Genomic DNA, 24,768 nt, shown 5'->3' with positions numbered 1-24,768 from the left:
GGTTGGAAGTCCTCCTAGGAGACGGATACTCCGTACAACAAAGCTGCATCTGCTGGAGCCGCCTCACACGTTGCATATAGTTGCCCCTGTGAGTTAAGTGCTCCAGTAGACGAGAGGGTGGAGGAGGAATTGCACACCCCTCCTTCAACATAAAAAGCCATGTGCAGGTCAGACAAACAGGTAAATGCCTGTCTGCCTGCTCATCTGTCGAATCGACAGGAGAATCCACACAAAAAAGGTCACAGTTGAAACTGCAGACAAAAGGCATCGTGTTGGAGTAATGGTAAGGAGGTGTGGCTCAGAACCTAAAGGTCCTGCATTCCAAATCACTGACATGCCACCAATGTCGTGTCCTGGGGAAAGACACTTAGCACAGCAAATGTAACCTAGGATTGATGTGTTACAATCAAAAATTTGTATTTTCCCAGAACTATCGTAGAGTGGAATGTGTTATCACCAAGCACAGTAGGGGCATCATCTTGCAGATAGATGTGCAACAGTTAGGTGTGACGGGTCCTTCAGTGTAATATAACCAGCTGCTGCCGCGCCGTGTGCCTGCGGAGCTGGTGTGTTAGGCCAAAGGGTGGTTATACCGGCTCTATAGATACAGATACAGATACAGCATTTCTCACTCCATTCAAGTGTAAATATGGATATGGACACCTGACTTTGGTTGTGAGGGAAAGGTGTGGGTTCCACAGCAGCTCCCAATACCTTACCCTAGACACAGTGGATAACAACACACTACCCATACAATCTCTAAACTCTATGGGGCAACAGACTATAAAGAATGGGTTTCAAACAACAGAAATGATCTTTATGTCTCTATGTAATTTCAACAGGTTGCATAAACTCTGACTATAATGCTTGTGTCAATGTAAGAAAATGTTTAAATATTCAAAAGCAATCATATTTTTCTGTTAGAGAAGGAAAATAAAATGCAGCAGTTACAGAATGCTATAAAATCTGCTCAAGGTTTGTACTTATTGATGACTAGATATTTGTTCTGAAGATTGTAACACAACTTGGGTAAAACTAACAATGTAACAACATCAAAACAAGGAGGTTAAAGAACTTTAACCTCCTTGATCAAAATAACCGAATGTTCCTATCAACTTAATTAACTCTGAACCAGAACGTGTATGAAGTCAAAGCTTACATGTAGTTCATACACTTACATGTAATATGATATGAAAACAAGCAAGTAAATGAATATATCTTTTTAGTTTCTGAATATTGGCAGTTTACTGAAATGAAAGCAAATTTGAGTACTTCCAACCAAAGTCAACAAATGTTTTTTTTTCCTCTAGAGAATTATCTATAAAACAGGAAACATTAAAAATCATCTTGGCCCTCAAAATGAAGAACACAAACAAATAATGTCAATAATAACAATAAAACATTTTAAAACCTATAAATTTCACACAATGCATCAACATAATTAAAAGTATCTAGTAATTAAAAAAACATAGATTTTCCTGTTTTGTACTCAAAAGGCTAACTGTGAATGACTTTTTGTAGATGCAACTCTAACTAATAACATATGCATATGGGCCTTACACAGTCTTAACTAAATGAACGACTACAAATGTAAGTGGTCAAACAAATGACATAACTAATTCCAGAGTTATGCATACATTACCTACCTCTTAAACATGTACAAAATCAAGACAAAAATTTGCTAAATGTAAATAATGTTAGCTAAATGTGGATCTTAATAAAGTCAAGTCAAGCTCTACTGTTTTACAAATGGAAGATTTTTGGTCATACATGTATCAATGTTAAGTGAAATGCCTATACTACAAGGGCAATGCAATGATTCTAAATAGTGATCATTATCATTGGTTCATTGATTTCAAGATTAGCAGTATTATATAGGACACTCTTTCTTCTGCACTAAGTTAGTGTCATTTATTTTAAGCAAAATCATTTTGTACATCATCCACCCCCTTTTGGCAATAGCACAAGCCAACTATATGTGTTTGTGGGGAACATTAAATTTGAAAAATGAATGCAACTTTTAGTAGATTTATGGTATATTGCAACATTAATTAGCTTTTAACTAAAAAAAGCATGTTTGGGTATTCTATCTATACTTTTCATCCTAAAGTAGTCTTACTCTGTTGTTGACACTGCCTACACAGTTTTACGTAATACACATTGGCACTTAGCGATTGTTCTAAACTCAGAAGAAATAACTCTTTCATTTAAGGTCTTGAGGTTGCTGCTTCTTTAATTGTCAGCCTGAGTCAAACCAGCTTCTGTAGAAAGACAGAAAACACAGACTTTTCTGAAAAGTGAATTCAGCTGCAATAGAATTACATGTACAACAAAGAACTTGATTTAGACAGGTGTGTTTGTCTTGTGTGGCCTGATGTTATGAATGAGAGGTAACCGTTGTAAGTAGTCATTTTGTACTATACATGCATGCCTCATGGCATGCCAGAAGTTGTGTCAAATACAAAATGCAACCCTCTAGTCACAAACCCTGGACAATTCCAAGTTCCTACAAAAAATTAAAATCCAGTCATGACTTTGGTTCATAATCTTTGAAGAAAGTCTAATTTCCTGGTACGTACCACTCTTCCCCTGGCATGGCATCCTTCTTATGTCTGTTTCTTCTTCTTCTCTTTCTCTTCTTTGGTGACAAAGTAGTTGCCGATTCATCCTGAAAATAAGATAAAGAAAACAACACTTAAATACTTCATCAGCAGAAAAGAACTTTTTTGCTTTAGATTAAAATAACATGTGTTAAAGTTTAATATACAAAAATGCTACATGTTACATTATTTTCAAGATTTAATAAAAGTATTAGAAATAATTTTTGTATTTTGGTTACATAAATATCACAAAAAGTAAATCACTTAGCAGGCTTTCAAAACAAATGAAAAAAAACAATTCCCCACTCCCAAAATGGAACAGTCTAAACTCAAGTCACATTTGGTACATGTACATGTCATTGAGTCTGTTGCCATTGTGGTTCACAGTGAAACCCTACCGACTAATTCAGGTGTATAAGAACAATGGGGCATTGTTTGTCTCAGGTGTAACATCAGCACCTGGAGGAGGTAAGAACCACATGGGCTCCCGTATCAGGTCAGAGTTAGACAGGGAGGGTCGGACATGAACTTGGCAAGTGGTGCTGGTGCTAAAAATAGGAACCTAGGGTGTCTCAATCTAACATAACATTGGTAAGGCATTGGCATAACAGAGTGGCGAAACACCAGTGAGACCAATTGTGTCTGTTTTCCATAAGTGGTATCCTAATTGAAGGCATAACGCACCAGTTTTATACTATTACTATAAGACCAGACTGTAAGATTTGATTCACATCGAGATGAACACCTACTGTTTTTGATAAGTGTAATGGGATCATTAACATATTAAAGGTGTGGCTCTCCTAAAACATGGGATCTCCGGCTTTACATCCCATATCAGTGCAACTTCTACCAGCAGCATGCAGAAACTAGTCTGATCAGACCAGCACTGACAACTTACCTCAAGTTTTGCAGAACTGACTGTAACACCCTCCTCTGAGCCAGACTTAACTGTAGTACTGGCTCCTGTCTCTGAAGACTGACTCTAAAGTTAGAGAAAACAATGCAAAATTAATGTAACTAGAAAAATAGTCTTGTGATGTTCCTTTTGGCTTCCACTGGGAAAATTTCTCAGTCCAATTTCTACACAGATAGGGTGTACAGTAGTGTAGTGTAGAGATAGCCTGAGTACCATTCTCTGGGTAACCGCTGACTATGTATACCATGAAAAGATTTTGTTGACCGTTTTGAGCCAGTGTTACCTTTGGAGGATGGCACCCAGGCTAGTACAGAGAACAGTCATTTCTGACCTCTGTACAAAGAATAGCATTCTACATTTTAGTTTTTTACATGCAAGAATGGCACAAACTTTAAGGTGAAAAAAAGATGCAAAGCCAGTCTTATAAGCAACTAAATCATACATGTACCTGTTCAGATGTTGTTCTTTTTCTTTTCCCTCTTGCCCTCCTCCTCCTTTTCAGGGCACCTGTTGGCTGTGCACCTGTATCAGCTTCATTCTGCTCTACAGAAAGTCTTTCTTTCTTTGCTGGTGTCTCTTCTGCATTTGACAAAATGTTCTCTTCTGCTGTTTTCTTTCCACTGCCCTGTTCTGAAACCAAAGGATTCTTTCTCTTCTTCTTTGCCTTTTTAGCTGGACTAGATTCTTCACCAGTAGGACTGGTAGGAGAAACAGAAGATGTGGACATTTGTTTTTCTATTGCATGTTTAGCAGCGCCTCCTGACAGGTCAGGTTGGTTTTGCAGTTTGGGTTTTTTGGGTGATGGTTCAACAGGTGCATGGGGTTCTTGCTTCTCAGGTGTCACAACTTTCTTGGCCTTTCTCTGTTTCCTCTTCTTCTTACCATCCCCAGGTGTGCTTATCTCTCCTTCAGTATTTCCTACCTGTTCTCCATTACCTGTTGGACTTATGATTACATTCACCTGGATTACATTCACTGGCTTCTTTGAGTCTTCTGTATCTTCCTTAGACTCTGCCAAGCCTTCAGAAGGTGGTTCTTTGGATTTGCTGCGTCTTTTCCTTCTCCTTTTCTTTGACACGTTGCCACTCTCATCTTGAGTTACTTCTACCTGTTCCAAGTCACCCTTAAGCAAAGCATCAGTAGTTTTGTTTGAATCAGCGCTGTGTTGCTTAGGATTAACTGGAAGACCTGGTGACGGCTGCTCCAGTGTAGCATGGGGTCTTTTCCTTTTGTTTTTGCTCACTGGGCTTGGAGTAGTAGCCTGGTTCGATTTTGCCTCAGCATTCGGACTGGACAACTTTAGATCAGAGTCTAGCTGTTTTTCTGGTGTTTGTTTGGAAGACTTTGGTGACTCTGTTACAGACTGCTCTTGACTTTGTTGCTGCTTTTTTATCTTCTTTTTCTTAGATACAGGTGAGCTCATGTCTCCTCCATTTACTGTTTTACCAGTCTGAGGTTCCATCTGTCCCACTTGAGTAGAAGGGGTGGACGCTTTCTTGCCTGTAGAGTCCTTCATTCCCCAAGAATTAGTTGGAGAAATAGACTCTTTTTCCTTGTTCCCAGCTTTCTGTTTCTGTGATGGTGTCTCTACTTTTATATTCATTCCTGTGTGACTTGGTGACTGTTTGGGGCCATTGTTCTTCTTGTCTGTACTCTTATCTTTGTCCTTGTTCTGTTCACTGCCTTCCACTTTTCCCTGTGACAGCTTGGAGGGGCTCTGTAGGAGGTTCTCCAGAGTGGGAAACTGTCCTGTCACTGGCTCTGGCACCCTGGGGGATTACATAACAGCAGATTGGTTTAGGCCATAACTTTATAAGTTGTAGTTCTGAAAATTATTTCATCAGATTGGTAGAACTTCAAAATATCTTCCCCAGAGCTTCTGGTAACAAACTTAGCCATCCCTCTGTAAACCTTAGAATTCACCATTTCAACTTAAAGCTCTCTAAAACTCCTGTGGATGAGGGCAAACCCAGTTCCTGCATCACTCCGTTTACTTGGTTCTGAAATTTTTTCCTACAAAAGCCCCTGCTATACTCATCCTCCTACACAGGGACATCCAACAGCGAAACTGCCTGTCTGGATGTACCCTGCTCTTTCAACCGTAACCCTTAGTTGCTGTGGACATTCACCCCCAAACCAGCTGTCAGCCAATCAGAGAATCATTAGGCCTTTTAGTTTTCAAAAGGGGTCTCGCATATACATAAGGGTAAGCTCATTAATATTCATAAGCCGGGTGGTCAGGAACAAAGTGTGACGGTTGAGAAAGCAGCTTACATCCAGACAGGCGGTTTCGCCATTGGATGTCCCTGCGTAGGAGGATAGCTATACTATGGTATACTAGTACTCACTCTTGTGTTCCGGCTGCCTGTTGCTCCATCTGAGCTTTTTTCTGTCTCCTCTTCATCCTCCGGACCTGACTCCTGGACATCTTCTGTCCTCCCTGCTGCTGCTGTGTGTTAACTTGTTGTTTCTGCTGAGACAGTGACTTCAGCTTACTGTCCTGGTCGTCACTTTCATCTGGGTCAGCTGCGGGCACTTTGTTACAAGGATTTCCTGGATAAGAATTAGTAAGAAGCAATGAAGACCTTTTGAATTTCATCTTAAGAAACAGATATCTAATATTTGCAATATTTATCAAAAGAAGTTCAAGTTGATATCTAGTCATTTTGCCCAACACTGCTATAGCAAAGAAAAATGGTTTTAATTCTTCTGACATAATCGATGCTAATAAATCGACAAAGCGACATCTCAAGCATGATAAAGAACCCACCACACTTAAATAAGAAATGGGGTCCATCAAATTTTAAGATAATGTAGTATGGTCTTATGCAGCTTATAGTAGTGCCTTTGATACTGGTACAAGACTGACGAATGCTATGGTTATACGAACAAACAAACATTATCCCCACCTTTCTGCTGGTTCTGCTGCACCTGTTGTATTTTGACACTGTACAAATTTGGTGTGTCATGCCTCAAATGCCTCAATATTATGCTCTATGATTATGCAAGATATACAAACATTCACCTACCTTTCTTCTGGTTTTCCTGCACCTGTTGTCTTTTGACACATAAAAAATTTGGTGTGTCATGCCTTGAATGTCTTATTCTGTAGTCTAATCATGGAAAATAAACAAACAAACAAACAAATATTCTCCCCACCTTTCTGCTTGTTTTCCTGTGGATGTTGTCACTGTACAAAATTTGGTGTGTCATGCCTTGAGTGTGTTATGCTCTATGATCTTACAAAATAAACAAACAAACAAGCAAACAAACATCCTGCACCTCCCTGCTGGTTCTGCTGCTGCTGATGTCTTTTCTTCAGCTTTGGGAGGATCTTCCCCTCCACCAGACTGCCGATCTTGGTTGCCATGGGAACGGATTGCTTCTTCTTCTCCTGAGATTTCAGGGAGGGCTTTTCTAAACTGGTACTGAGGAGATGAGATCAAAGGAATTAAAGACAGTCCGCTACTAAAGACGTTTCAAGGTGATTTTAAAAAGGAAACTTTTTTTCTGAATGCCGCATCTTGCTGACATGTAACTTCCTGAGTCTTACTTTAAAACTTAAAATTAAAGGGATGAGTGTATGATGTATTAATCCCTTTAATATATATAGGGGGTATAAAAAGAGCATCTTAGATGTAATACACTACATATATGCGCTGTCATTCTGTAAGAGTTAACGCTGGTCACTCAAGATTCTTATTACAAGGAATCGAATTTCTTGAAATTTTTAAATTTGTTGTTGTTGTTGTTGTTGTTGTTGTCCTCATTTAACGTCTATTATTTCGCTAGACGTGGTCTCTTGGTGCTGAGTAACACATGGCTTGCTTTAGAGTCAATAGTCTCTCTTGGTATTTAACTCTTGGTTCCTTGTGCTTGAGAGTTATTGGAGGAGTTTCTAGGAGAGTACGTCGAAACGGTGTGTACTCTCAATGTACTGGGAGAAGGCCATGTACATCTGTTTGTTGATTCCTTCTGACAGGTCTTCTCTCATTCCAGCCAGCGTGGTGATGTCGGTGTCTCTGCTGTCCCCTGCTGTGTTGTATGTCTCAAATATGTTCTCCACTTCTAGCAGCATGTGTTGTCTCTCCTTTTCATAGCGAGGGCAGTGGTACAGGAAGTGGTTGGTGGTCTCCACAGCACCGCAGTTTGCGCAGCTAGGTGAGATTTCAGGGTTCATCCAGTTTTGATAGGAGTTAAGTCTGGTGTGGCCGCTCACCAGCTGGTTGATGATGACTTGTGTGTTTCTTCTTCCCAGTGTTTGTCCCTTCTTCTTCATGTTGGTGGCGATTTTCTGCATGTGTTCACTTCTTGTGTTCAGCTTGGTCCTTCTGTTCCATCTCTCATGTGCTTGTGACTCGATGTGTTTCATGGCTTGTTGTTTTGTCCAGGATGTGTGGTTCTGGCAGTTTCTTGCTTCCTCTGCTGCTAGCTTAGCTTCTTTGTCTGCAATTTCGTTACCAGGAATTCCCATGTGTCCTGGGCACCAGGTGATCTGTATGGTGTAGCCTTTAGATTTGAGTATGCTGAGTTTGCTTCTGAGTGTGTTTATCAGGCTGTTGTAGGCTTCCACTTGCTGCACCCCTGTCACTGTTTCAATCGCAGATTTGCAGTCGCAGAGGAGGAGTATCTTGTTTGATGTGGTCGGTCTTCTGGTGATGGTGTCTATGGCTAGGTGTAGTCCCTCAAGTTCCCCTTCGTAGTTGTTAGATTTGCTGGCTACTGGTTTGCGTACAGCGTATGGCTCAGAGCATCCCCAGTTTTCATACACAACTGCGGCGCAACCAGTGGGCCCAGGGTTTCCAAGGGCTGAGCCGTCTGTGAAGATGACTGTGGTGGGTACGTTATTACTTGTGATGTCTTGTAGTATGGTCAGGATTTCCCCTCGTGCCTTGTCTTTTCCCCCGGTGGTGATGGTTGTAGCTGTAAAGGACCCAATGATGCTGCCCATGGTGAAGGGAGGAAGTGAAATGATCCTATTGATTGCGCAATACATGTAACGTAACATGTTACTTTAACTAAGAGTTCTAATTTGCCGTTGTCTTCCCAAACCTTACTTGACAAGGAACAGAACTATACATTAAAAAATTGCAATTGAATTTTCTCAGTTTTGCGCCAGGAAACCTTTACAAACTCGTACACACGTGTACGCACATCACGCCCCCCTCCCAAAAAAAATCACAAACGGCGTCCACAAATACGCCATTCTCTTACCTCTCAGTCTCGCTCCTATTCTTCCCAACGTCACTTTTTGCTTCCCCTGCATCACTAGCTTTGCCTTTTGGTTGTTCGTTCCGGAATAAGTCTGGAAACCAGCTCTCTACGACCCGTTTGTAACTGTGGTCGACTTGCAAACTCCCAACTTCGGCCATCTTGGACCTGAAGGGACGAGTCGATTCATTCAAAGGGGATGTCGCTTTTAAAATTCAAAGAACAAGTATTGCCATTGGCAATCCTTATTTTTACTAAAATAAAACACTTAAAATTATGTATGGATATTATATATATTAAGACGAATTAAGATATTGTGATACAACGTTAATCATACATTTTGTTTAAAAATTCTCGCCCCTTTTATTCCAAATGTTGCATTCCACCCGGAAGTTGTTTTCTTCAGGTCAGCTGAAAGTTGGAGAGAAAGTTGCTCGTGGTTCGAGGTCGGTCGGCCGGTGTTTCTCAGTCGTTGGACCGCTCATATACGCGCCATGGCGGCGGCAGAGGACATGGAACTGAGCGTAGTGGCAGACGACCTGGAGCCAAGCTTTGTCAAGTGTCTGGTGGTGAGTTTGATTGTTGTTGTCGTCGTCGTTTTACGTCTATATTATTTCACCAGACGTGGCCGGTCTCTAGCCTCGTCTCTTGGTGCTGAGTTCAATAATTTTTGAGTCAAGCTCTCTTGGTACTCATGCCGTCTTGGTGCCTTGTGATTGAGAGTTGCTGGAGTATGTCGAATCTATGTGTAATCTGTATGTACCAGGAGAATGTTTAAAAAGTGTTTTAGAGTCACGTTTAGAGTCGTTCAGTGTTATGTGTAGCTGCAGCTAACGTTAGCTCCGCAGCGCAGCATGTACAAAAATGTATGGTTCCTCGCGGCTAGCTTTGTCCTAGTTTTATGAATCGATCAGAAGCGGTAGAACAAGCCTCAAATGAGCTTTCCAAGAAGACATTGTGTGGAGAAGATTGTGACTTAAAAAAAAATCTAGATGTAGATGTAGAAATCATATGCCTTTCATGTCCTTTCTTAAATCATATTTCTTTCAGCCTGCCCAACCAAACTCTGCCCAAGTTCTCCACGTTGCAAAGTATAAATAATTGTCAAAACTCATAAGGCAAGGGGAAGTTTTTTTAGAAACATGTTGTGAACCTTACCCCACCCCCTCCCGAGTCTGCCCTATTTTTGTTAAAAATTGTATTAGAAATAGAAAAATGATTAAAAAAATATCCAAATACAGTCAAACCTGTATTAGCGGCCACCTTTGCATACCGGGCACCTGCCCATAGTGGCCACTTTTTGTCGGTCCCTTGGATTCGTAATGATTAAAAAATAGGCTTAGCGGCCACCTGTCCAACGCGGCCACGGCCACACGATTTCTGGTCCCGCAGGTGCAAAAACACTGCCGATTACGGCCACGTGGACCGCTGATCTTTGTTTCGGCACGCGTTCGGCCATACACAGCGGCCGTATCGTCACCCTACGTCGGATTTAAAACCTCTTTGACTTATTTTCAAAACAAAACTTCGTAAACTGGCGCTACTCATACCCGCTGACAAACGAGGTCATATAAGGTCAATACACGACACCAATATTAGGGAGGTAAATTGTGTTAAAGTTACGTTCTAATACACTATCGCTTAGGTTAATTTACAGCACAAAAAGTTTCTAAATAAATTGTTACAAAGACAAAATAATATGAACTTCAGACTATGGTGGATTTTATTCTTACATTTATTAAGAGATAAGTCTAAAATGACGAGACTTTTCTTGTGAGTACCACATTAGCATAATGGGCGAATCTGACGTGTGAACGCGAGCGGCGGCGAAGTATCAAAGGATACAAGACGAAAGATCAAAGAAATATGACGATACCGGTCTCTTCAGGCAATAAGAACTGTAGTAACACTCAAAACTTTTTATAGCTTTTGTTTTCTTATACATATAATGCAAAAATCATTGCAGTACATGTACAGTACTGTATTATGTGAATAAAGATCAGTGGGTACTATAACCATGTGTAACTTATTGCTTGTGGTCAACTAATTAGCATATTCTCTATAGTGGCCACCTCTCTATAGTGGCCAATTTTGACCAGTCCCTTGAGTGGCCGCAATAGACAGGTTTGACTGTATGACTGTTAGACCATTTATAGCCAGTGCAAATGAAAATGCCAGGGTTCTTGGATAATGACATATGTATTGTTGTGTGCAGTTAATACCAATGCAAAGTCATCAAAACATAATTTCCAGGCAGGACTGGCAGAAACAGCTGTGGATGTGTCCCTGTTTCCCCTGGATACGCTGAAGATACAATATAGAAAGAAGCCGGCCTCTGGAATAGAAATTAAACTTCTTCAATGTTGGAAACTCCTTTTAAATCCAAATTACATATTGTGCCAATTTGTGGTATATCCAGGTAGGAGGGCTTGTAGGAACAGCTATAGACATGACAATGTTTCCCCCGAACTCTCCTGACGTTACAGACACAGCTGAAGAGTGAAGCTCCCTTGAGTGGTTGCTTATTAAAGGCCAGGTTTGACTGTATGCATATCATTTCCAGGCAGGATGGCTGGCGGAAAATGTGGCAAACACTGATAATGTTTCCTCTTGACACTCTGAAGACACAGCTGCAGAACGAAGCTGGCTTCTTGAGGTCCAGATGCTTGTACAGTCTTATCATTTTATCTATAGTCCCCTTAGTACTTAGTAGTTGCTTTGGCCAGGTTTGACTTTGACTTTGACTGTATACACATTATTTCCAGGCAGGAGGGCTGGCGGGAACAGCGGTGGATGTGACCCTGTTTCCCCTGGACACGCTGAAGACACGGCTTCAGAGCGAGGCTGGGTTCTGGAGGTCAGGAGGGTTCCGGGGTATCTACTCTGGGCTGGGGTCAGCTGCGGTCGGCTCAGCGCCGGGAGGTAGGGAGTCTTGTAATTTATTCTCATCAGGCATATCTTATTCTGGTGATGTAGGGTCTTTATCATGAGGGTTCTAGCTACTTGATTCCAGTGTACTATTAACAGGCCACCACACTACATCTACAACCACCATGAGGATTACTATCTAATTTTGATCTCAGGCTAGCGTGCTTTGCTCGTATTTACAGTGTGGAACAAAATATATATATAATATAAGGCCACAGCAAATATCTGTATATGGGTGATCCTCTGCAGTGTAATACATAAGAATGACAGTGAGTGTTTTGATTCTTGTGTATGTAGAAAAAAATTGCTTAGTCAAAGGAGTTGATGATTCCTTGTGAAAATAGGTTTATAGGAGTGCTATGACTTTTTATTGCCCCTGCATTAACAGTTTGTCTCTGTTTCCGTAGCTGCTGTCTTTTTTGTCACCTACGAGTTCGTGAAAAGCCTGACGGGAAGCCTCCTCCCAGAATCCCTTGCACCTGTCAGTCACATGATAGGAGCTTCCGCAGGAGAAGTGGTGAGTACAGCTTTGGAAGACTTTTACCAAGGAGCTTTTACCTATTAACTAAAGCTTTAGTCCTTTAGAGTGCTAGCATTGATGAGCAACACAGAACTGCCCTGGACATCAGGTGGGAGACATGTAAAGCATGGAAAGCAGACCCACCCACACAACCACCACCTGGTCTTCAGTGCAACGTCTGCGGCCGGTGCTTCCGTGCAAGGATCAGACTGATAAGTCACGCCCGGACTCACAAGACTGAACTGAAGCTGAAGTCAAGCAAGGTCCTCAGCGACTTCCGATGGACAAACATCATCAGCCCTATTTTCGTATTCTGCAGCTTGGTTGAAAAGCAATTACAGGTTACACTGTAAAGATTCACAATGTTGTTCTACAATACTTATCAAGTAAGATGTTTCACTCAAAGCCCAGAAGTCCTTGGTTCTAGTCCCCTGATATGCTCCAACATTGTGCCCTTGGGAAGAGGACTTAACATGACTCCCCTCACTAACTCAGGTGTAGAATGGGCACCTGGCTTCAGTTGGGGACATATCCCTCTGATAGATGATAAATGGACAAAACTTTGGGTCAATTCAACTGCATGAACTTTCCTCTTATTTAACCAGTATGTTATTAATGTTGTTTGCCATCTCTTCTATGTTCCAGGGAGCCTGTATAGTGAGAGTACCAGTCGAGGTGGTGAAACAGAGAGCCCAGGCCAACCCAGGACATTCCAGCTACAGTGTGCTGAGGAGAACTGTCACACAGGAGGTAAGGATAATGGATATGACTAGGGGTGGGTACTGGTACAGAAAATTCAGGTAAGGGTTCAGTCCAGGTACTACAGAGGATCAGGTTCTGGTTTTGACCTGAACCTGGACCTGATTGTCTGTGAAAACTTGTGAATGAGCAATACATATTCATGTAAACAACACTAACTGCCACTGCTAGCTAAGACCAATTTTGACTGAAGAAACATAGCAATGACTATAAACTCTTGTTATTTTCTTGGACCTGTAACTGTAAGCCCCAAAACACCTGAACGCCTGCAGGTATAATCTGTTCAGTTTCAAATCATTCTAAAATCTGGTCCACTAATTTTTTTAGGTCTTTATTTTCTGGACCCGTCCAACAAAAAGAAATGGTATCACCCCAAGATGGGACTGATGATGATAAGGGAAAAAGAAGGAATTTTATCTTCTTAACCAGTCTTTTTTTAATCTTGTCATCTTTTCTTTTCTTGCAGGGATTTAGGGGACTTTACAGAGGGTATCTTAGCACAGTTATCAGAGAGGTATATGTCATTACAAATTGTCACATTATTGTTAATGTTGAATCTATATTCTCAGTGAAACACAATTAACAGCTAAACAGTCATAATTGTTAAGTACAAATATACTCTAATGGCAAGGAAAATGTAACAGTTTGTGATTTGTCTGTAGTACACTGTTGCATTGAAAGGCTCAGAAACTTATCAGAACATTTCATCCCCTGCAGGTTCCGTTTTCATTTGTGCAGTTTCCAATCTGGGAGTTTCTGAAAGTAAGTATTTTTATTCATACTACCGGTACAAAGTCTTTTTCTTCCATCTGGAATAAATGTAATTCTGTTGTTTTACAGCTAAAAGAACTGTTATACATGATATGTACATACACATCACACTCCTTTACATCTTGGAACGTAAGCATCACAAACACACTATACATGTAATGCTAGTTCACCTTTAACCACAGGGTAACCTATATCCGTTCTTTTTAAAAACAATGTATTTCAAGTACAAGGACGGTGTTTTCAAACTGGAATAGTTTGAAAATATTACAATTTGAAAACACCGTCTGGGGATTTGATATTCCTACTAGTAGATACCTTGTTTATCAACACAACGGATATAGGTTGCCCCGCGAATAAAGGTGAACTAACGTTAAATACGCATCTCTAAGCAGTGACATCTAAGCAGTGACACATATTGCTGTTGTACAATGTGAACTTGTCAGAATTGCCTTGGTGAAGGTAAAAGACGGTCACCAAAACGTCAGTGGAAATAAATCAGTTGTTGTGTATAGTAGGAGTCTCTTTATTTGGTCAGAATAAGACTTAGGTTGCAATTTCAAGCAGACGTTACAGAGGTCACAAAACTTAGTGAGTACTACTACAATTTCACCTGATTTCCTAATTTTTTCCATCCCATAGAAATCGTGGTCCACCAGACAAGGCAAACTGGTGGACCCCTGGCAGGGAGCGGTGTGTGGGGCGATATCAGGTATACTGCGATACCAATACCAATACTGAAGCAGTGGGATCACAATAAAGTGCTAGTATTTTTATCTTTGGTCCCCAAATCCTATTACATCATTTTGTGGTAGTTTCTTACAGATGAGGGTAATTGAGGCTTAAAATCTCTCTTCTTCAAGTCAATTGAGTGGTTCAGAATCTGTAACATTACCTGTCATAACTCCACTAAGGCCGTAATACCGCCCCAAAAACAGAGGCCTTCTCAAAATTGTCTCCAACACCTAAAAGTCTGAAGTGTATATATACTTTAAAGGATCAAACATCAGGTGCAACATGCCTGCTAAGATGCAGTGTTACAATGTTCATGGACCATGCATTTTTAATTTAGATGTTCCTTATCTCTACTTTAATTTATTATTCTCCAGGTGGATTTTCAGCAGCAATAACCACACCACTGGATGTAGCAAAAACCAGAATCATGTTGGCTGAGGTAAGAATAGCTCATTTGAAATTCTGTGAGGGCTTACTTCTAGTACACTTGTGAAGATCACTCATCCAGAAATTGAAGAATGATAGTTTGATTCGAACTATGCCATTGGAAAATACAAAATAGAGTATCAGATCTAGACTTCTAAGAAGTTATCCAACTTCCTTGATCCTCGAAAATGATGAAAGAAGATAGATGTGTTTTTTTTCTTCAATGACAGAACTGTCAAATTGTTCGTCCTTATGGACCATAGTGCCTGACAATAAACAGAACTATAAGATGAGAGCTGGAAAACAATATATGCCCCAAACGTTCCTTAGATCATTTTGCTTTCAGTTTTTCTGCACATAAGTCGCAAATGTTTGAGTGATTTTTGTATGTATTCCATTGCTATGTATTGCATAATGTATTGTACTACTATTGCATGACGATTTGTGTGTTTGATAAAACTTTTTTTAGGCTGGGACAAAAACTGCAAGAGGAAGCATTCCTTCTGTGTTAAAATCAATATGGAGAACAGACGGCATGAGGGGGTAAGTGTGGCTAAGGCACGATCTAGACACAGTTTTACCCAAGATCGGCAAGCCTACAACCTCCCGCCAACAGCTTTTTTCAGCGTCTAAATGGAACTGCAATATCGCCATAAAGATATCGGCAAAATTACTACCAAAAGGTCCGGAGCATTCGCCCAATAGCTTAGTAGGGGTCCCCGATAGCTTGGCAGGGGTCCCTGACAGCTTCCACGCGCGTGTAGATGTGTCCCGACTTTGGGAGGGCTCATTAGCATATAACGCGGGCTCATTAGGCTATATGGCTGTTTATGACTGCAAGCGCCACGGGTGTCCCGCGGCCAACGTTCCAGATCCCTCCCGACATCTCCACAGATATCGGCAAAAACTGTGTATAGATTGGGCCTAAGTTTATATTGTATTGTAGTGCCATAAAATCACTGTTAGGTATAACAAGAATTTCATCTTGTCTGTCCAAAAAATTGTAACTTCATGACATGATGTTGATGAAAATGTGCTTTGTTAAGCTTAAACAAAGAAACTGAACAACATGGACTCCCAGCAATGAGTCAATGAAAAAAATTCAAACTGGAGACGGCCCTGCTGCATAAGACCTATATATATATATATATATATGTCACATTTCCTACCCGGGGCCCGACCGGGCTGTTTGCGTATACGAAAAATTAAAGTTTATGCCAATAGATACGCACAGGGCATACTGTTGTATTATCTTTGGTAGGTTTTGTGTTTTTGTTCTCTTTTATATCATACTTTTTCGTTCCCAAATTCTGCATGGCCGGGACATTTTGTGGAAATGTGACATTAAGCTAACCAAGGAAATGGCATTGCATAGGTCTGACCATATCAATATTGTTGTTTTCATGTCCCACAGGTTGTTTGCTGGAGTGGGCCCCCGTACCCTGTGGATCAGTCTGGGTGGGTTCATTTTCCTGGGGGTGTACGACAAGTCGAAAGCTGTCATGTCAAACTTTTCCAAGGATGTAGTAACTTAGCTAAGGAATAGGGTGTTTTTAGAATATGCTCATACAACTTTTTATTTCTGTTGACATTTTGGTGGGCCATTTGCTACCTTCCTCATGGCAATACTGACTAGCTCTACTTCAAACTGCAGCTAGGTAGTGCTTTCTTTGTCAAAAAATGAGCAATCCACCACTTCTGTGACGTCAATTTCTGCAACTTATGATCCACTGCTCACCAAGTCACATGTTCTATCTGCATAAAGTGACATCACAGAAGTGGTGGATTATGCACTCCTTGATAAAGATAATTTGGGCAAGTCCATTTTTTTTCTTTCAGAAGGTACAGTTCAACTTTTCACATAGCAAAAAGCACAGAGCAATTCTGCAGTAGCCAACTGTCAAAACAAAGCTGGAAACGAGATATTGCAGTCTGCATTAGGCCTGATTGTTAAATCTTTTTTTTTTTACTGGAAAGCAATCTGTTCTGTTATTTTCTTACTAATAGATTCTATTTGGTGTATGGGTTGCATCTGTTTATTTATTGTAATTTTGGCTCATGTGCCAACTGAAGGTAACACATTATTAGAATGCGTGCTTAAGGATCATAAATGTATATTCGCAATATGGGTGAAATAAATAAATGTGGATATTTTGTGCATTGTTGTTGAGTGACCTGGCAGAATGTCTGAGATTTAGAATGAAGGAAGGAATAATACTTTATCTTCCTTGTATACATGTCTGAATCAATATTTTGATTTACAAATATACAAGCCCAATAAGAGCTCAGTACACTGAATAATAAATATTATACACATAAAAATTGTAAGAAAAGATAACATATGCTATGAAAGGTACATGAGAATGCCTGTGTGTTGAAGTGAACAATTTTTAGATAAAAAGTACATCTCTCCCTTTGCTGTACCTTCTGCAGGTTCCATGTCAGAACTGAGTGCACATTTAGACAAAGTAGGTTTAAGTTCCTACAGGTATACAGGCAGAGGTTTCCGTTCCTAAAAGTGACGAGATAATGTAAAGGAAAGTAGTAGCACCCTAGCTAAGAATTTCACCACGAAAGTGTACCTGTGACCTCTGAACGAATGGGAAGAACTTGCGTCTGCCAACATGATTAAACAATCTCTACTTTTGAAGGGCGAGTTTGGAATGCCCAAACTAGAGAGGACATGATGTATGTTACAGGGCTCCAACCCTGGGGCGGAGAGTCGTTAGCTAAGGGCATCGGGGAAGGTTGCGAGGGGTCCACCTTGAGTGATTCTCGCTGGGGACATGGCCTATTGGAAGGAGGGCTCTGTTCAGTCTGCCCTATGTCCAACTGTACATGGTCATTTACCTGACGCACATTGGGGTGGATATGGTCTGTGTAACTGACGGTATCACTATATGAATCAACGTCTGGTACACAGGTACGATTGTCCAGGTGTTGTGTGCGATGGCTGGGTCGCTGAGGCAACGGTGTCATGTCGAATTCGGGTGGTCTTGCCGTCGACCCAGACGTCATATCAATATATATGTGATTTTTAATCCCGTTTTGTCCGAATGAAGACTGTTGGCTTTCGTCATCTGACGAGTTTTCTATGTTCAGTTCATGGTGAGCTTGGACATGCCTTGCTGAAGATTGAAGAACTGTGCGTGGCTGTGACGTGGAAGGCGGTTCGTCCCTTGTCTCAGAACCCTTTACCGATGAGGGTCTATCCCGAACCTGCACCTCGCGATGGGTTTTTGTCGTGTAAAAACGCCTGCAGACGTCTGGTCTCTCAGTCGTTTCTTTTTGTTCGTCAGAATAAGGTCTGCCTATGTCTGTAATTCGGGAGACGAACTTTTGTCTCTCGTCTATTGTTGAGTTTTTAGATACTAATTGGTTATGGGTATCTTCTCTATGGTGGGGATATAACGAAAACTCTTCATAATTAAGTGGCTGTGATGACGAAGGCCTTTGCTCCTTCATGTCTGCACGTCGCATCAATTTTGACCCAATCAGTTCCTGTGACCTGCTCAGGACCGGCGGATTGTAAGTACGTAAGAAGACGTCTTGTGTTCCAGATGTCTGTCTCTGTTCTTGAGATGGTGGTTTGCTCCTTTTTTGTTGCACTGATATCTTCTGCTCCTTGTCTGTCGGCGAGATTTCCCTGTACTCGAGTGTGTCGCGGGCAGCTTGTCTCCCTGGTATCAGGCTCTGCTCGGAAGATATGACTCGGTCCCGTTTGAGCGGGAGTTGTTGGTCTATGTCAGCTGAAAAGATGTCTAGGGATTTGAATCGGGCGCTTAAAGCCTGAGTATTAGGCACCATGGTCCGTTCGTGACGGAAAGCTTTGGTCGTGTCTCGTTGGAATGGGTACTTTGGGCTTTCGAAAGCAGGTGGGTAGCCTGTGCCAAGATGATTATAGGAGGTCTGCTTTTCAGGAATCTGGTATTTGTCATTATATATTTTTTCGGTCCTGTTTGTTCGGAGTAGAAATTGTTGACCTTCGTCATCTGAGGAGTTGTCCACTTTCACTTTTTGTTGAACTAGAGTATGCCGTCTTGGGTACTGCCCCAGCGAGGATATACGAACTGTGCGTGACTGTGACGAGGAAGACGGTTTGTCTTTCGTCGCATAATCAGGCAGAGATGAGGGACTATCCCGATCTTGTATTTCACTGTGGGGGTGTGTGGTGTGAGAACGCGAGAAGACGTCACGTCTTTCGGTCATCTCTCTTCGTTCGTCAGGGATAGGTCTGCCAGCCACTGCCTGCAGCGAACCTGTCTTACATTGGTCAGCTGACGAGTTCACATTTAGCGTGGGTTGGGTCCGGATTCCTTGTCTATCATTCATTTTGCTTTGTCCGCCAGAGATGGGTCGGACCCTGTCTCTTAGGAGTACGCTCTTTCGCTCTTTGTCATCTGACGGGATAATCTTAGACTTGACTTTACTGAAGGCAGAATGTCTTGGATAGGTATAAAGTGGGTATAATGAATCTGTGTGCGACTGTGGAGCGAAAGTTGTTTCCTCCTTTTTGTCAGACTCTATCATCCATGAGTAACTAGCAGGACCCCGTGTCCTAGATAGGGCGGCTGTAGGGTACGGACACGAGACGTTATCTTGTTTTTCAGTTATCTGGCTCCCATCACTTGGCGATATTCTGAATTTAGCAGGTTGTATTGGTGACTTTTGCTCTTTGGTAGGTGGTAATTTTACCTCTGATGCGAGTCGGCTTCGAACGATCCGTTTTTCATGCATCTCGATCTGTTCGTAATACATGGGTTCGGCCTTGTCTCGTGTTGATTGAATGCTTTTCTTGTCGCCAAATGACTGCATTTTATCTGGTTTAAGTTGATTTCGGACATCATGTTTGGAAGAGGGATGCAATGGGGATAGAGAAGCTTTAGATGCCTTTACCTGTAGCTGTGTGGAGGATGGCATAACCTCTTTTCTGTCATAGCCTTGTAGCCAAGAGGACCTGTCCGGGACCCGTGTGCCGAGCTGGGAGGTTGTCACCAACGGACGCGAGACGATGTCTTGTCTTTCTTTCATCTGGTACTGATGGTATGTAGGTCTAACCGTGTCTGATAGGATGGAAACGTGCTCATCTTCGTCATCTGACGAGCTCGTATTTGATTCCTCAGGGACTTGGACACGCTGTCGTGAAATGAGACTCAATGAGGATCGAAGAGCTGTGCGTGGCTGTGACGAGAAAGACGGTTTATCCCTTGTCTCAGAAGCCATCGGCGATGAGCTTCTATCCCGAACCTGTACCTCACGATGGGGTTTTGTTGTGTAAAAACGCCTGCAGACATTTGGTCTCTCGGTCGTCTCTTTTTGTTCGGTAGAAGAAAGTCTGCCTATGTCTGTTCGGGAGAAGGACTTTAGTCCTTCTTCTGTTGATGAGCCTTTAGATCCTACTTGGATATGGGTATCTTGCCTATAGTGGGGATATAGCGAAGACTCTTTATAACAAAGTAGCTGTGATGACGAAGGCCTTTGGTCCTTTATTTCGGAATGTCGCACCAATGTGGACCGAGTAAGTTCCTGTGTCCTGTCAAGGAGCGATGGACTGTAAGTACGTAAGAGGACGTCTTGTTTCCCAAATGTCTGTTCTTGAGATACAGGTTTGCTTCTCTCCTGTTTTAATGATAGCTTTTGCCGTTCGTTTGACGAGATATTTTGCATTGGATGGGAATACAAGGAGGATAAAGAAACTGTTCGCGACCGTGAGAGCGAAGGGCTTTTGCCCTTTCTGCCCGGACCCTGTCGGGACTCCGGTTTGGTTGGGGAATTTACTATGGGATGGGGATACAATGAGGATGGATTTACCACACGTGACCTTGGATGCGCAGAGGGTAAGGGTTCCTCCTTTTTGTGGGAATCTTGTACTTTTAAGGACCTACCCGATACCCGCTCACTCAGCTGGGTATAAAGTGTACTCCAGAGACGCAAGAGCAGGCTTTGTTTATCCTTCATGTTTCGCTGTGCCTGTGAGATGAAAAGAAAACAGAAAACTACTTCAGGGCCAAAGAACGACAAATGGACAGATGCTATGACGAATTGAAATAGATTGCCTTGCTTCGGAATGCTCTTTGAGAATTATATCAAGTTTGACCTGGGTACACTATTTTAAAGAGCAGCAACATACATCACAACTTTTTGTGAATATGTCATGCCATGAAGAAGTTAAGAGTATTCTTCTGTGAAAGAAGCAAGTAAACATACAAATAGTATCACATTTGTTGAAATTAGGAACATAAGCAAAGTTACGCTAAACAATTAACAAGAGAGACGCACATCTGTCCCTCTTGTAAGGTCTAAAATTTCTGAACCGTATCTTACCTCCAGATGCTTGGGATAGGAAGCTCCGATTTGGCCATTCGCATGGTGAGTGACGATTGTGGCAAGCTCGCTCCCAAGGATGACCATGGTCTCATCCTCCTTCCCAGCTGCCAGGAAGCAGACGGTGTAGATGGCCAGCTCAAACTCCGGGCTCGTGCCCAGGAAGAAGCTGCCGAAGCTCTTTTTCCTACCCTTCCAACTAAAGTCTATCGTGATGATGTGGTCGTCACATGCATGAGGCTAAAAAGGCGAGAAAAGTCAATCGGATCGTAAACTACAGACATTTAGTTAAGTGAAAAAGCTTTGATTCAATACAGAACAAGAAATCTAGACATATCTGAGATAGAGACAATAAGATTTAAGTTTAAAGATTGAATCCACCAAAAACGAACCCGACAGCGTTTGTAGCTGACGTTCCCCTGACGTTCCTCCTCATACAGCCGGACCCAGTTGTGGAAGCCAATGACCTGGCCACGTTGTGTTTCTCCCACAAAGACGTGTTCAAACGCCGATCTGTAGTTCGAGGAATGAATAACGGTAGGAATCAAAAGTTGAGAAAATTTTTCTATGTTTTGTTATACAATGTGTAAGCAGATAAAGATTACAATCGAACCAAATTGATTTCTTGTTGACGGAATATGGCAATCACGAAAACATATCAAAGTTGACTGATGCTGTTTCATAAGTGCGTGGTCACATACGCCGTGCGATCGTCGAACAATTTTGATGCTGTGGTATTTTCAAGCAGGCTGTGACAGAACAAACCACCTAAAAGGACCCAAGACAGCATTCTGTTCAGCAAGACAGCTGAACTTTGCAGGACACATGCACGGCTGTCCTGAAAAATGCCCCACGTTAAGCTAAGGGCACAACCCGCCGTACGTGCAATTTTTCCGTACGTCTTTTTGGGAGGCCACGTCCGCCACGTATTTCTGAAAACGTTCAGGCTGTACAGGGCAGGCGCGTCGCCCGTACTGGCACGTACGGGCGGCGAATCCGGAGTCCGATGACACACAAAGTTTTGCCTGCTCGTTAAGTTCTACGGCGTGTCTGCGTGCTACAAAATCCGTCCGATTCCCTACGAGTTCGTACGGAGGCGGTACTTACCACTTACGGATCCCAAAAGATTGCCCACGTCTTGATACGTAAACAGCACGTATTTGCACGTACGGCGGGTTAATTGTGCACTTATAGCTTTAGCGATCGCGACCGTACGGTGATCACACGACCTATGCGACCGCGCCCTAAGTTGCACATACCTAAGTGTGCTGTCTCCGCTAGGCCTAGGGTGGAGGTCGAACCATAGCTCGTACAGCTTCGTTCTGAAGTCTATCATGTCACCCGGGGGTAAAAGTCCTAATAATTGATGCATGAATTTTTAGCGAATGATCATGAAACAGTGAGTGTGACTAGTAAAAAGTTAAGGTGAAGCGTTGCCCATTGTGTATGTAGACCAAGGCCCCATAGAACCAGCAAGGTCTTTGTTAATATACTATTTTCACACTATCTTCAGACCAACTACAATTAAAACTGCACACGCTATCTAGAACATAACGTTAACATTGGCGAAATCGAAGGTCTTTCAAAGAAAATCATAAGTCGTGTGGTGTACCACAAAACAAAAGTATGCAAATTAGTTAATCATACTTTTGCGAAACAAGTAGGAGTATGCCTCTTTCATGACATCAGTCTCCAGGCAACGATCTAGGAACTTTCGAGACTTGATCCTCTGCCTGGATGTTACCACCTCAGTTTCTGAAGCCTCAGATTTGTAGTTGTTCAGCAGCTCACTAAAGGCTGAAATAAAAGGCGTTACAATGCGCTGAATTACGAATTTTAGTATTTCCTCATTTGTTATGCAAATGTCTTCATATTGCCATATTTAGCACACACAAAAAACAACAACACAGCTACTGTCTAAGCAGTATCGATTTGAAAGCAAACAAGCAAGCAATGCTTCTGTACCGCACGCACTAATACGTTTGATCATTTCTTTTCCCTATGCGGTCGTTTCAATGGAAAAAAAGCACTAGACATAGTGCTAAAAACAAATATAAAACCGTGTTTAAAGTGTCGACTAGGATATCTCTTCCTGTACACACTATGATACTATCGAGATTGTACTCACCACTGTACGTTGGAATGTTCCCCAATTTTCTGGTGTCCACAAAGGTAAACAATTTCGTAACCTGCAATGACAAATGGAACTTCAAAGCTCAAGTAACATGCCATGGAATCCCCTTGAAGCGATGTAATGCGATTGCATGCAGGTTAAGACCGGTGAAAATATGATACCGATGCCTGTGCACTGTTAGTTATATGCCACTCTTGTAAGTCTTATTGATTTTTTTACCTTTGGACCAATCAATCTATTTTGCACCAAATTCGGAGGTTTACATTTTTCTTCACCGTCACCCATGAAGTCAACCTGTGTGATATGTTTTATATAGGTTGACCTAACTGTGTTTTCGTATTACTAACTACATGTGCGTGTCTCCTGTACAATTGTTCCATTGTGCTTCCCCCCGTGTGCTATTTCGATAACCAAAGCGGGCCACTACACAGCGTTACCGGACAAAGGGCAAAACAAGACAACACGTTGAATTGTAACATTACAATCCTTGTTTTAGTTGCAGATTGTGGTATTCAATATGCTTCTATTATTTTCAGCCACACTTTAGACCCACAAGATAGGACTTTCGATTAATCTAACTCAAAACACGAATGAGTGAATGGATTGATTGATTACATGTATGTTTGATGGGCCCCCTTGGAAATCAACTATACACTGTTGTAGGGGCTACCCATCTGTTTCAAGATGAAATAAATAAATAAATAAATAGATTGATTGATTGAAATCGATATATTGACCGATTGCTTGATTATATAATAGATAATCACTTACCTTTCTTGACGGCGTGAGTTTTATTTCGTAATCCACCCCTTTCTTCAGCCTGTTATGGTCAAGATCCCACAGTCTCGAGCAAATGTTGGAGAGAGATCCCATGGCGACGACAATATATGTGGTCACACGCTCTAATTCAAGAAACATGTTTAAATGTACATGGCCACAACCTAATACTTGTTCTTATCGAAATGGCGACAGCCATCTTACCATGTAGTTCAAAATCATGTGACATGTAAGGTTGCTATTTGCACATGTCAAGAAAAGGACTCCGGAAGTGGTCGTCACTACAAAGGTTCAAACAAACACCTGAGCTGCAGGGGGTTCCCCACCCAGCTAAGTTTGAAAAGGATCATGGGTAAAGGAAGGGGCAGAAAACAGTCGTTCTGCAAAGCAAGGTTTTTTATTTTGGTTTTTGACAGACGAGAACAATGTAGCACTGCACTCAAGTTTTGTAACTTAATAATTAATATATTAACAGTGCCACATACACAGTACAGACAGAAGGTAAAGGCAGTATTTTACCTCCCCGACCGAAGTCAGGTACCCATTTTTACACCTGGGTGAAGGGAGGAAGGTCGTGTAAAGTGCCTTTCCTAAGGGCACAACGTCGGGGGCACGGCGGGGATCGAAATCAGGAGCTATAGATCCCGATACGAAAGCTCTACCAGTTACG

General features: G+C 41.9%; 3 protein-coding genes and 1 long non-coding RNA gene across 4 annotated transcripts; 1 reads left to right on the top strand and 3 right to left on the bottom strand.

The window, feature by feature from the left end:
- Positions 1-1,304: 1,304 nt before the first annotated feature.
- Positions 1,305-2,707, bottom strand: LOC118416944. Its single transcript, XR_004831288.1, has 2 exons — positions 2,580-2,707; positions 1,305-2,261 (listed from the first exon to the last, which is right to left on the bottom strand). It is a non-coding gene; the product is annotated as an uncharacterized LOC118416944 (long non-coding RNA).
- Positions 2,708-3,103: 396 nt separating this feature from the next.
- Positions 3,104-8,467, bottom strand: LOC118416319 (muscle M-line assembly protein unc-89-like). Its single transcript, XM_035821409.1, has 6 exons — positions 7,473-8,467; positions 6,799-6,944; positions 5,865-6,069; positions 3,965-5,285; positions 3,499-3,582; positions 3,104-3,148 (listed from the first exon to the last, which is right to left on the bottom strand). The coding sequence occupies exons 1-6, from the start codon at positions 8,465-8,467 to the stop codon at positions 3,104-3,106; spliced, it is 2,796 nt and encodes a 931-aa protein (XP_035677302.1).
- A 646-nt stretch (positions 8,468-9,113) lies between these two features.
- On the top strand, positions 9,114-17,017 carry LOC118415942 (S-adenosylmethionine mitochondrial carrier protein-like). Its single transcript, XM_035820901.1, has 10 exons — positions 9,114-9,296; positions 11,493-11,649; positions 12,063-12,172; positions 12,821-12,925; positions 13,401-13,448; positions 13,652-13,696; positions 14,345-14,414; positions 14,812-14,876; positions 15,333-15,406; positions 16,278-17,017. Exons 1-10 carry the CDS (start codon positions 9,222-9,224, stop codon positions 16,396-16,398), a joined length of 870 nt encoding a protein of 289 aa, XP_035676794.1. The 5' UTR covers positions 9,114-9,221; the 3' UTR covers positions 16,399-17,017.
- Positions 17,018-20,259: 3,242 nt separating this feature from the next.
- LOC118416318 (poly(U)-specific endoribonuclease-B-like) lies at positions 20,260-24,194 on the bottom strand. Its single transcript, XM_035821407.1, has 8 exons — positions 24,093-24,194; positions 23,316-23,376; positions 22,835-22,984; positions 22,447-22,543; positions 21,580-21,700; positions 21,188-21,427; positions 20,749-20,833; positions 20,260-20,282 (listed from the first exon to the last, which is right to left on the bottom strand). Exons 1-8 carry the CDS (start codon positions 24,192-24,194, stop codon positions 20,260-20,262), a joined length of 879 nt encoding a protein of 292 aa, XP_035677300.1.
- Between the last annotated feature and the right edge of the window lie 574 nt (positions 24,195-24,768).

This window comes from Branchiostoma floridae, chromosome 5 (assembly GCF_000003815.2).
Source record: "Branchiostoma floridae strain S238N-H82 chromosome 5, Bfl_VNyyK, whole genome shotgun sequence".
Classification (NCBI taxonomy): domain Eukaryota; kingdom Metazoa; phylum Chordata; class Leptocardii; order Amphioxiformes; family Branchiostomatidae; genus Branchiostoma; species Branchiostoma floridae.
This window is presented reverse-complemented; position numbering and strand designations above follow the sequence as displayed.